The sequence below is a fragment of the Chaetodon auriga genome, chromosome 14 (genome assembly GCF_051107435.1).
Source record: "Chaetodon auriga isolate fChaAug3 chromosome 14, fChaAug3.hap1, whole genome shotgun sequence".
In the NCBI taxonomy this organism is placed as follows: Eukaryota; Metazoa; Chordata; class Actinopteri; order Chaetodontiformes; family Chaetodontidae; genus Chaetodon; species Chaetodon auriga.
The window spans coordinates 9,286,948-9,299,771 of NC_135087.1; the positions used below are offsets into that span (position 1 = coordinate 9,286,948).

The window sequence follows — 12,824 nt, forward strand, 5'->3', positions numbered from 1 at the left end:
CATTGCGTTCAGGAGAGTAGTTTAATTAAAAATCAAATAACAAGAAAAGAAGTTAAAAGTGTCCAAAGAGATCTACTGTACAAACACACCGACAGACAGCAGACAATCCAAAGAGCTTTAATTTCTCAGTCCTGTTATGATTGATTTGATTGTATTCTGGAATCTGTTCAACTGTCCTCGTCTAACACCTTATTCCAGGGGAGCTGTCAGTATGATGTAAGGTGGCTGCCATGATTGTTAATAAAGGTGTCAGCACTCCAGCTCCATCACTCACCTCCTCCAGTCTGGCCTTGTCCCTCAAATAAAAACACACTCTGGTCACGATATATCGCATCTGCAACTCCAAACCACGAAGTATACTTTCTTCATCCTTCTCAGGAAGAAACAACCGAGGAACAAGTAGATGTGCGTATCAAAGCCCAAACGTCTGCCCTGGCTCTTTGAACAGACTCAGGCCATGCAGCTAAATATATAATGCCATACTTCCTACTGTAAATCCTCTGTATTCATTAGTAGAAAAACTAAACCTAGAAAGCATTTTGACTGATAAACACAGATCCATATGTACGACCACATAATCAACATTTTGACTGGAATCAATTAAAGTCTTTGTCTTAAAAATGATGAGTTGAAGTTAAGACACACAGCTTTTATAATGAAATTTCTATTGTGAGCTAAGGTGTGGCAATTTGAGGTCATGTGACCACTGCATACATAATTTGAGTGCTGCAATTTCCACCGCTTTCAACCTGACTTCTGAGATATGGTCTTCAGATGATACTGGTGACTTCAACATCTCACACAGCAGTGATAAACAGAGGAATTGACTCACATAAGGTTGGATTTTTATTCCGCTGGAACAGCCTGCCTGCTGACCTAAGAATGTTATATCACATTATACTCATTTAGAATCAAACTTCCTAACCTTTCTTCTCAGTGCCCACATGTAAATACTGAATATTTATTTCGTTATGTTCTGCCTGGCGTTTGCATTTAATTATGTGAATTTCTGTGCTTTTGTGCATTCTGCGCCCTCTGTACAAGTTGCTGCATTTGCATGAAATATGAATACATTTAAATTTGAACTGTTTTCTGCAGGAATTTTCTCAACTATAGAAAAAGTAGAGGAGTGTGTGCACTTTTTCTGTTGAAGTGGAGAATAACAACCTTCACACCACACACTCCTACAAATGACTGCAGCTTATGGTCTTTAATGAGACTTTTTGAAATGAATGAGGGCAGGCAGAGTGATGATGAGGTGGCCCACGCTGCTCATAAAAACGCTGTTTGTTTAGGATCTAAGTGCCCTCCACTCCCACAGCATGCACCCAGGGACCAGACCTCTCCTTTAATATTAGGGTGTCTCTTCGACGATAACTCACATTACGGGGGGATACGTGCCTCTAAAACTCTCTGCCTTCATCCTGAGCACCTGCAATCACATGAAATTGGAGGTGTTCCTGCAGTGTTTTGCCTTGTAGTCTTAAAATAGCTTAACGCGCTGCCTTGATGTGTTCTACTGCAGTTGTCAGGCGGGTAAGGCCAGTAGATAAATGCATAGGTCCTTGAGATTGCTTGATTTAGCTAACTACGGTACATTTGCATTGTCTTAGATGTGTAAATCTGAACCAAGTGAATCACCATGCACATTTCACATACCGTCAGCCAAATGTGCGTGTGGCCTGTAATCTGGCTGTCATGACAAAATTGCAGATACACAGGTACAGTGTAATCTCTACTGAGCCCTATGACACTCACATGATGTAAATGCATGACAGCATGCATAATTGCATTGGAACATACCCCAATAATTTTGTCATTTTTGCCGGGGTTTGAAAGTGGGTTGACTGTTGCAGGGAAATTAGACTAGCAAAGCGTCAGAAAGTTATGACAATTGCATTTGAACTCTGGACTGTAAAAGTACAGTGCAGGACTTTTTTCTGTGTAAAGTTTGATTTATAATTTTGCTTTGCTTGTGTGATGCTGTGAAGTAAACCCTGATGTTGCAATGGTTTTGTAGTAGGGCACTTAAGGAGCACCTGAATACCTAAACACACAAGCAGGAGGAAAAAGAAAAGGAGACAAAGATGCACACGGGCGTGCACTGCATTGCATCAGAGCGAAGTTGACAAACGGCTCTTGTTTCTCCTGTTTTTCTTTTTTCAAGTTCATGACTTCGGGAGAAATCTCGGAGTCCCCGCTGAGTTGGAGATGGATGTGCCACTGCCGCTGCTCTTCGATTTCTCCAGGCTTTGCAGAGTCATCCTGGCAGGGGAATCATGAAGAGACCAGCCCTCCCAGATCACCTGCAACGGTCAGCTACAAATATCTCATCTCTCCGCGTCTTTATTTCTGCCTCGCTCTCTCTCTTTCTCTCTGTCTCGTGTGGCAGTATTCTTTACCTCTTTGTTCTTTTTTTCTCTCCCCATCTTTTGTTTTCATTTCGACCTTCACGAGTAGCACACAACCTTCCCGTCAGTTCGGGCTGCTTTCTCAAACGAGAGAAGAAGGGATGAGCAGAGCGGCAGAAAGGGCAGCTCCCTCAGCATTCACAATCACAATCAGCTTTTTTGTCATTCCTGCAGAGTAGGAGGAAAGTCACAAACTAAGTTCACAGCAGGACACTGTGAAAGTGTAGCTCACCATAACGGCAGTTTTGGATTTGATGCACGCCATATAGACGAAAAGTTCCCTCAGCCCACTCTGTTATATACAGCATGAGTATCGATGTGTCTTGTGGAAGCAGCATCAGTATTGCAACACATTGCAGAGTGATGAGATCCTGTACAAGGTGTGTCCTGCAGTGGTTTCTTTTCTTTTTTCTTCTCCTTTTTTTTTTTTTTTTTTTTTGTAGAGAGTGGGTGTGGCTAACATCTTCACTGCACCAAGGCAAAACTTCCTCTGGATGTCTATCTGTGTGATGGGTCAGTCAACACAAGCTAGAGCAGCAGACACAAAGTACTGCACCTCACACGGTTCTGGTGTACATGAATCCCACTTTTATTTTCCACAGAAGAAAAAGATGTTTGGTTCTTTTTTCTGGTCTGTTTCGGTTACATTTAAAACCATTCTATGAAAAACTGTAGCACCAGAGCAGATTTCTATTGCCCATTCTTTGATAAAAATGTCAATTTGTGCTATTTTTCAGTTTTTTGATCAGCTTTGATTGGGGAGAGACATTTATTTCTTGTATATAAAAAAAGACTAGCACTTCATTTCTTTTTCCAGTCATTTGCAAATTAAAACAGAGAAAATTGTTTGTCTTCTTTTTTTTTTAGTTAGTTTTTTTTTTTTTTTTTTTTGTCATTTAAATCACAACAAATACATTTAAAGCAAATAAAAAAACTGGGCGGCATTTAGCATAATCCAAGCAGGGAATCAGCTTTCATGATGATTATTATATATTTATATATTTATATGTATACATATATATCATGTTTATATACAAGTATGGCACTTGATTACACAAAAAGCAAGAGAACACTTCACAAATAAAAGCAGTGGGCGCTTTGGTGTGTCAGAAATTAAGGAAGTCACAGACGTTAGCGTTTGCAGCAAATTCACCAGATACTGTTTTGCAAGTCAGCTATAAAGCAATGGAATGGTTACATATGTTAAGGTCAGTGGTGCAACACAGGCAACAAAAAAACATGAATTACGCTGATGTATTTCAACTAGGTCGAACCATAGCCAGTAAGGATTTATATCTATGCATATAGAAATCTGGATGATAGATCTTTTTTTTCCCCCTTTAACCACTGTGTATGGTGCCATTTAATTAGGTTGGTGCCAAAAATAGATGGAAAGGAACATGTCTTAAAAACACCGTCAGGTCAGTAGCACATTTTGGATAAGGTCAGGCCCTCCAGTGTTCACCTCTTAGTGCAATTTTTGCATTTACTCCCTTCAAGTACAACAGAACAGCCCGCGAAGAGTAAATATGTGAACACGTTAACACGGTCTCCATTTAGCATCTTACATAGAGTATAAACGTTACTAAAAAGTTGCATCAGTGCAATAATAAATAAGTCAACAAACGTGGGATCCACGCTTGCCATGAAGTCCTTAAAAGACCAACAAATCAAAAAGAAAATCTGCCCACTCTTAAAGTCATGACACGAATTAGGCGTGCGGAGCTGTCCATCATGTGTCCATCATCATGTTTTTGTTTTTCGGTTTTTTGTTGTTGTTGATTTTTTTTTTTTTTTTTTTACATATTGTCACCCCCTCCTCCCCATGTGTGTTACACATAAGCAGAGTCACTGGACTGAGTGCGGCCGAAATTAGGCACACTCATCCTCGGCAAGTCCTTATTTCTGATTTCGTAAATGGACTTCCGCCGAGCCTGCACGCCCCGCACGGCCGTTTTGATTTTCCTCCACCCCAAGTGATTGAGTTCCGCCAGGTTCAACACCACACAAAACCCACTGACCGCGAACATGAAGACCAGGAACACTGTCTTCTCCGTGGGTCTGGAGACGTAGCACTCGACATCTTTGATGCAGGGGTAGCGATCACATTCGTACACCGACGGGACGTTGAATCCATACAAGAAATACTGACCCACCAAAAAGCCAATTTCCAGCGCGTTTCTGAAAACCACCTGGATGATGTAAAACCTGGAGATGCCCTCTTGTCGCCTCATTTTGGACTTTGTAGTTCTCATGGCCGAATTAGGGATCTCTTTGACTTCTAAGCAGTCCGGCTCGGCTTCTTTGGTGGAGTTCTCCGTGTTCTGAAGTACTCCATTAACAATGGTGTTCTTTATCTTTTTGCTCTCGTCTCGCTTCAGTGAATCTTGATCCTTATCTAGTGTCAGATAGACTGTTGAGTACCGCCGCTCCTTCTGCTTGGCCGACTGATGCACCGAGTACGTGATAAAACAAAGGCTCGGGGTGCACACCATGATGATCTGAAAAACCCAATATCTAATGTGTGAAATGGGGAATGCCTTGTCGTAGCATGCCTGGTTGCAGCCCGGTTGTAAGGTGTTACAAACAAACATGGTCTGCTCGTCATCATAGACAGTCTCTCCAACTATTGCTACGATTAGAATCCGGAAGATGACCACCACTGTTAGTAGGATCCTAAAAAGCAAGCAAACAAACAAACAATGTGAAAATGAGTGTAAATCTGTGTGTTCTGTGTGGCTCAGTTGTGCGCCGAAGCGCCGAGTCCAATTCTGGTGGAGTGCTGGATTTAGGGAGCTGTCCAGTGCTGAAGCAGGACGCTCTGGAGGATGATATGTGTGTCTTACTGTGTTCTTCTTTTTCTGCGTGTTTCGACGTGTCTGTGTGGTTTGTGTTGTCTGATTTCATGGCTGAAATGACATGTAAGCGATCGACGTCGCTTTGACTGTACCTGTGTGCGCTTTGATCATGGAAAGATGCGATAACGCCGACTCTCTCTCGCTCGCTCGCTCTCGCTCTCTCAATCTCCTTCTGCCACCACTGACAGCACACACACCACCACTCAAACTCACCAACAATCGTCAGATAAGTGGATGGATGAAAACATGAAATGATTTTTTTTTTTTTGTTTGGGCTGTTTGCAGCACCGTTCCAGGTTCTGAACAGACAGCTGTCAACTGATTTACTTAGCTGTCTCGTTGAGAGGGAGGGAAAAAAAGGAAATCTGTGAAACAAGACAGAAAAATCCACAACACAGACACGAAGGACTGGGCACCATGCTACAGAAGATCCTTGAGGCACAAGACAGAAACGGGGGACTGGGAACCATGCTAAAGACGATCCTGGAGGCTGCTGCGATTCTTCGGTTGACCTTTTTTATTGTTTCTTACCTTCCTATCATAGTAGAGTGCTGCTGGACAGCAGCCTCCAGGAGCCTCTCTAGTATAGTCCATTCCCCCATTTCTGAGCATCCGGAGAAGACAAGAGCACAACGGCACTCTGTTCAAATCCCTCCAAAAAAGCGCGTTATTTCCCGTCCTGCTTCTCTCTGACTCTCGTTGTTGTCAGTCTCCAAAGCGTCCGATTTTAGCTAAAAAATGCATCCGTCACGGGATGCTGCCGCCGTCCCCGTCTCTCTCCGTCTGTCTGCGCGCTATCTGGTTGGTTATGTGCTGAGCGCGCAGCGCCAGTGAACGTCCTGCTGTGTGTGCCGAGCGCTCCCACGACGTTGCCACACTTTTCCTTGTCATGGGAGTCTGAAGGGCTGATTACTATAAGCCCTCCTATTTTCGATCTTCAGATCAGGTTGATGGGCTGCGCGCTGCGTCTGGATGGAGGGAGGTTGGATTTAATGTCTTGCCAGCGTTAATCCGCCTTTAAGTAGTCTCCCCCCTCCCATGCGTCACGTACGCGCAGACAGGTCGATGGAGCGCAGCCAGGAGTGCCAGTGCTTCTGATTTCCAATATTTCACTTTTGTTTATCGCGTGCGCCATTCAGTGGACACTGCTGTGGACAGCTGTGTCCAGACTGTTCCAGCCTTTAATACCTTGACATTTTTTGCATGGGTGTCTCCACATGAGAATCAAACCCTGAACGATGGCTGTGTTGTTACCATGGGCGACTCACTGAGCCACAGAACCACATGTGCAGCACATATAACATCTTTACGGGACAAGCATCGTGTCTCGGCCACAGTGGTCAAGGTGACTTCTCTGTGTTTTCAACTTATTAGTGATATACAGGCTGCAACAAAGACGATGATTTCAATCTGTTATTTCTTTCACACAGCCTATTGTTTTGAATGCCTGTGTGTAAAACCTGTGGGACTGTATGTCTTTAGAAATCGACCGCTCTTCCTCTCTTGGGGCGGATAGCCCACAGCTATCCCTCCCCAGGTCGCAGGCTGCTGGCCCGGCTGGTAGAGCTGTTGTTTCCACCTCGGGCAAAGATGATGCTCTGGATACAGTGACAGAGTGAAAGTACCATCCGAGTTGCTAATCGCTTTACAAGGCAACCTGCCTCTCTCTCTCTCTCTCTCTCTCTCTCTCTCTCTCTCTCTCTCTCTCTCTCTCTCTCTCCGTCTGTGTGGAGGTTTAAAAATAGAGGCAAAATATGTGACCCCGCCCTATATATCGCTCTGAGATTTGATCAACTTTCGGTGTTGCATCGTGTGTGAATACACTAGTATTAAACCACTGTTTGACAGTATTTATGGCCTGGTTGTTAATGTGATTGTCCGTTTAAAATGAGTGGCTTCACTGTGGATTTACAGTGCAAACAGCCATAAGAAGCGCTGTATGTGTATAAAACAACAGAATTTGGTAACTACTTGGGAATATGTTTAACTTCACTGATTTTGAAATAATTGTTGTTGTTGGCAGTACAATCTAAATGTATCCTGCAGTTTTACAGGGAGGCAGTGTGAGCTTTGTCCGACCTGGGAAAACGGGGATTACCGATCACGTGACACGCGGTGTTTTCACTGAAACTTTGTGCGGTTAATTTCTCATGAGGTGGCTTATCCTCTCCGCTCACTGTAATCTTTTCGGATTCAAATCTTTAATAACCTCTGCTCATCCATCACGTGACCAAAGGACAGAGCCTCGCTGCTTTCGAGAGACGGAGGGAGGAAGATTTTTGTAGATCCTAAATCAGATCCTGATAAACATCCTTATTTTTCAGAAAAGAAACACGCCTCTCCTGCAAGTCCCAGTTCTCGTTTATTTATAAACCTATACATATCCACATATAAATTGCACTTGAGTGTAAAACAAAGCATTTGACGACAACACAAGAGTTCTGCACAGAAGGAGGGGGGTAAGAGAGGGTGGGGGGGCGGCAGCCTGGCGTTTAGAAGCACTTCCTGTGGACGATGGAGGGTCCAGCCTCATCATACTCCTGTTTGCTGATCCACATCTGCTGGAAGGTGGACAAAGAGGCGAGGATGGAGCCGCCGATCCACACAGAGTACTTCCTCTCAGGGGGGGCGATGATCTAAACGCAAACACACGGGTTAATCTGGCCGCTCTGCTCATAGAAATTCCCCAGTCGCATTCAACAGTGAAGCAAAGTTACCTTAATCTTCATGGTGCTGGGGGCCAGAGCCGTGATCTCCTTCTGCATGCGGTCAGCGATACCAGGGTACATGGTCGTGCCGCCGGACAGGACGTTGTTGGCGTACAGGTCCTTGCGGATGTCAATGTCACACTTCATGATGCTGTTGTACGTGGTTTCGTGGATGCCAGCAGATTCCATTCCTGCACAAATAACAGCGGACAAGTTAGTGAGTTTTACCCCCCCGCAGCAACGTCTGACACCGCAGTCAGCTGTCGGAACAGGTGCTGAATGGACAGCTCCGCCAACAGCTGCGCGCTCCGCGGCACAAATGCGAACAATAAGAGCCTGCTTTAAATTACATGTGTCTATTTATCGGCCATGAAGTGGCAAAGCAGAGGGTGGATAAACTGTGACCTCCAGTTGGTGATCATGATTAGGCGGCCAGCCACTGATAAGAGCAATTAACACGTCTATTTTCAGAAAACTATCCGTTTATCCAATGTTTATTCTGTTATAATAGGACTTAGATCATGCTCGCCGTAGACTCTGAGCACAATGTGCGCTTTTTTTTGACAGTCTTGTTTCACTTATATGCAAGTATTGAGATTATTTCATACTTCATACTTTAGGCAACTCTAATATTTAAATAACCATAGTAACACTTCAAAACCAGGTTACTGTAGGAAAACTTTAAAGCTACAGTTCATGGGACAGCGTCAGTACAGCTAACTCTTCTTCGATGTCTGCGCTCGCCTTTACGCACCAATGAACGAGGGCTGGAAGAGGGTCTCGGGGCACCGGAAACGCTCGTTGCCGATGGTGATGACCTGACCGTCGGGCAACTCGTAGCTCTTCTCCAGGGACGAGGAAGAGGCGGCGGTGGCCATCTCATTCTCAAAGTCCAGAGCCACGTAGCACAACTTCTCCTTGATGTCACGCACGATCTCGCGCTCAGCTGGAGGGGATCAGATGTGTATGATGTCAGTCACGTGCATCAGTAAACATGTCAACAAATATATGTCATGATAGTTATATGCGTGGAAAGTATTTGGTATTGCGTTAGGGTTTATTTTCTCCAAAACAAAGCACATTAGTTCCATTGAGTTACTGACTTTTTCCCTTCTGTGTGCGTTATAACCCAAGCTCGACATGAATGTGAATTAGCTGGCTGGACTCACCGGTTGTGACAAAAGAGTATCCACGCTCAGTCAGGATCTTCATGAGGTAATCTGTGAGGTCACGACCGGCCAAGTCCAGACGCATGATGGCGTGAGGAAGAGCGTAACCCTCATAAATGGGCACGTTATGGGTCACACCGTCACCGGAGTCCAGGACAATACCTGTTGATGAATTTGTGAAAAATGAATTCATGTATAACTCATTATACAAAATCTCTTCCACGCCTGGGGATTTGACATACCTGTGGTACGTCCGGAAGCGTACAGGGACAGCACGGCCTGGATAGCCACGTACATTGCGGGGACATTGAAAGTCTCGAACATGATCTGAGTCATCTTCTCTCTGTTGGCCTTTGGGTTGAGGGGGGCCTCTGTCAGCAGGGTGGGGTGCTCCTCTGGGGCCACGCGCAGCTCGTTGTAGAAGGTGTGGTGCCAGATCTTCTCCATGTCGTCCCAGTTGGTGATGATGCCGTGCTCGATGGGGTACTTCAGGGTCAGGATGCCTCTTTTGCTCTGGGCCTCGTCGCCAACGTACGAGTCCTTCTGGCCCATACCAACCATGACGCCCTGGTAACAGGAAGGACCAGAAATTAGCGATATGGTGGACTACTAATAATCGTCAAAGAGCATCAGAACTACTTTCAAATGCAGAATCAAACTTTGTTCGCAGGGGGAAAAAAAGGGCCTATTTTCCTTAGTTATCAGTTCAAATGCAGATGCGTAATTTTAGTGCGCAGTTACGCACGGTGGATCTGGCTTTCATCCAAAGCCATAGATTGTGTTTTATGTGATGTCAGCAACTTAAAGTGATACTCCTGCTTAACGATTGTGGGGATTACGGAGAGTTTAGTTTACCTGGTGACGGGGGCGACCGACAATGGACGGAAACACGGCGCGAGGTGCGTCATCGCCGGCGAACCCAGCCTTCACCAGGCCGGAGCCGTTGTCACACACCAGGGCGGTAGTCTCTTCGTCGTCGCACATGGTGTCAGTTCTGAAACACACATGGGGGCGCGCGCACACGCAAGCAGACGGCACAATTAGATCTAGTCATGAAACACAACATACAAGATCGCTTTTTATGGACAATGAACCCAGGAATGTTAGTTTAGTATGCTAATATCATATTCTACAGAAGTATATGTTGTAGGATGGGGTTAGTATGTACTGTGAAAGTACTTTTTTTTAGTATTTAGCAACAACTATAATCCACAATCCGTAAAACAAAAGAAGCTGATGAGGCTGATGTGATGAGATGATCCGTTTTGGTTAGATGATGACATTGGTTACGCACAGGCTTAAGTCACTGTCATTGGTGTTAAAATCCTCTATCCATCGTCCTGGGTTAAATCCACTGGTTGGTATTTTTTAGTTATCCTTCGGCCAGCCGTGCGGGTACTCACCAGATCAGCACCAGGCACCGGGTCTTGAGTGTGTAAACCAGGGGTGGTGAAATGTCATGTCGGACCAGTTTATATCCTGACAAGTGTTTGGAAGAAGGGGCCGAGCTGTGTGACCCCTTCTCCATATTTGGTAGCCCATTGCCCTATTGACAACAGCCACTCCATGAATGGCATGATAAGTAGAGGGAACTCCCGTGCGGACATCTGTGCCTGCCGCCCAAGTATGGAGGACAGCGGTGAGGGCAGACAGACAATGACAGGCTTCCTTTTGATCTTTTTCCTATCAATAAATCATGAAAATATAACTACAAAACCTCACTGTGGCTGTGGAAGGCCGACTCTAATGAACAATAGCAACAATAGGACGCCGAATGTCAGCATAATAATCCCTTAATGTTTTAACAAAGAGAAACTGAATAAAATGGATACAGGACACAGTCAGTGGAATCAATGGATTTAAAACAGAAAGAGCAACATTTCTGGGGTCATTTATTAACCCAAGCCATATCTACTGTATCTGAACATCCAAACAAGGGTCAGGTGACTTGTAAAATAAATAAGTAGCCACAGCTTTTTTTGGTATTCTAAACAATACATTTTTGGATTTGTTTAGTCTCTGTTTCTGGAAAGTTCTCTTAAACACATATGAGTTGAGACTGGCAGGACACATGTAGCTCCCCAGAACAAATGGAGAGACCACTTGTGCCACACAGCTGGTGTCAGCAGCTGTTTGACTCTATTAGAAGCTCCAAACCCCACATTTCAGAGGGGGAAGCCACTGCTGCAGACCAAACATTCCAGTTTCAGTACAGTGCGAGTGACCCCCCCACCCCCACCCCCATTCAAATTTCAATTTCATGATGTCTGCGTATATATTCAGAAGAAAACGCTTGCTGCTGGACTCACCATCTGGCAAATGAAAATGTTTTTGCAGATACATTCCTAGATTTCATTTGCATAAAATCAATGCCTTTCCATAATTAGAATGAGCTGCATGGACGTTATTGGTGTGGTGGCCGTGCGGCATGGTGTGTCCACATATGGAAATTTTAGAAATCATTAAAATTAATGCTTCAGTCGTGCTCTCTTGATATTTCATTTGCATTTTTCACATTTATTGACTCTTTATAGAGAAATCCCATATTCTCAAACCTTTTCAGTGTCAGAAAATTCCAACTAGAACACACAACATGCAGTCAAAAATATAACAGGGAGAAATACTTTGGCCAGGTATAATATCAAAGGTTATCGCAGTGCATTGAATTTATTCTCCGTGGCATATTCCTCCTCCTCTGTCTGAACATATACTGGTACCTCAAACACCAGCCACGAGTCCAGTAATTACCTTTTTATGTAATAAAAGTCAAGCTAATGTATTCTTCCGCATAAGAAACCTTTACAGATAAATAAAAAAAAAATGTTGATACCATTTGTTGTTTCCCAACATCAAAACAATGAAGAAAAAAAGAACATCTCTTGTTGTGACACATGCCATATTCTTTCTTTATCCCTGCACTAAGGAAAGAACAAGGCATAGGAAATGACATTGCCGGTTTACTTGAAACAGACAGGGAGCGAGCTCTGAAGGCTGTGAAATAACATTGGCTAAGAGCAGTGGATGGTCCCACCACAAGGAGGACAAGACAAAAGGGCACAGCAAGCCATGAATCATATGCTGCTGTCACCCGACCCCGAGCCATAACCCTTCACTGTGTGACTCTTTGTTTTGGTCTTATGTAATGAATGGTAGGCTGTGGTCTGCTTTAAGCATCCTTTTGCCCCAGTATTCAAATAATGCTAACATTTCATGACCGCGACTTAGTGAAGTCTGTCTATGGAGAACAGAACTGTAAAGATCAGGAGGGAAAGGTGGTCCGCTACTTTCAACATGAGTTTGCCCCTTTGTGCCAAAATATTAAACTCCTATAAAATGGTTTTCCAGTGTTTGCCGCTGTCCTTTCTCAGAGCACTCATGGGTGTTAAAAGGCTCATGCCAGCGCCTGGGTAAGACACAGAGACACTTGGAGGCTGCTCAAATATTCTTGTAGTGTGACTTTCATTTTAGCTGTTGCTGCTGAGATTAAATCATTGTGGCATGATCATCCCCCTCCTATCTACGACCCCTTAGGAGACCGTACTCATTACACAGCAGTAGAGATGAGATAATAAGGACAAAACTGTCCAGAACAAAAAACGTATTGATTTTTCTATGGGAATTTCACATCATAAACAGAGAACAAACCCTTTTAAAGAACCCTGAGGGGAAGTCATTTGC

General features: G+C 44.2%; 2 protein-coding genes across 2 annotated transcripts; both read right to left on the reverse strand.

Moving 5' to 3' along the window:
* Window positions 1-2,982: 2,982 nt before the first annotated feature.
* On the reverse strand, window positions 2,983-6,263 carry LOC143332079 (gap junction delta-2 protein). The gene is made up of 2 exons (XM_076749338.1): window positions 5,801-6,263; window positions 2,983-5,087 (listed from the first exon to the last, which is right to left on the reverse strand). The coding sequence occupies exons 1-2, from the start codon at window positions 5,869-5,871 to the stop codon at window positions 4,244-4,246; spliced, it is 915 nt and encodes a 304-aa protein (XP_076605453.1). The 5' UTR covers window positions 5,872-6,263; the 3' UTR covers window positions 2,983-4,243.
* A 1,479-nt stretch (window positions 6,264-7,742) lies between these two features.
* On the reverse strand, window positions 7,743-10,585 carry LOC143331499 (actin, alpha cardiac muscle 1). Its single transcript, XM_076748417.1, has 7 exons — window positions 10,550-10,585; window positions 10,002-10,140; window positions 9,389-9,713; window positions 9,147-9,308; window positions 8,732-8,923; window positions 7,987-8,168; window positions 7,743-7,905 (listed from the first exon to the last, which is right to left on the reverse strand). Exons 2-7 carry the CDS (start codon window positions 10,128-10,130, stop codon window positions 7,762-7,764), a joined length of 1,134 nt encoding a protein of 377 aa, XP_076604532.1. The 5' UTR covers window positions 10,131-10,140; window positions 10,550-10,585; the 3' UTR covers window positions 7,743-7,761.
* Between the last annotated feature and the right edge of the window lie 2,239 nt (window positions 10,586-12,824).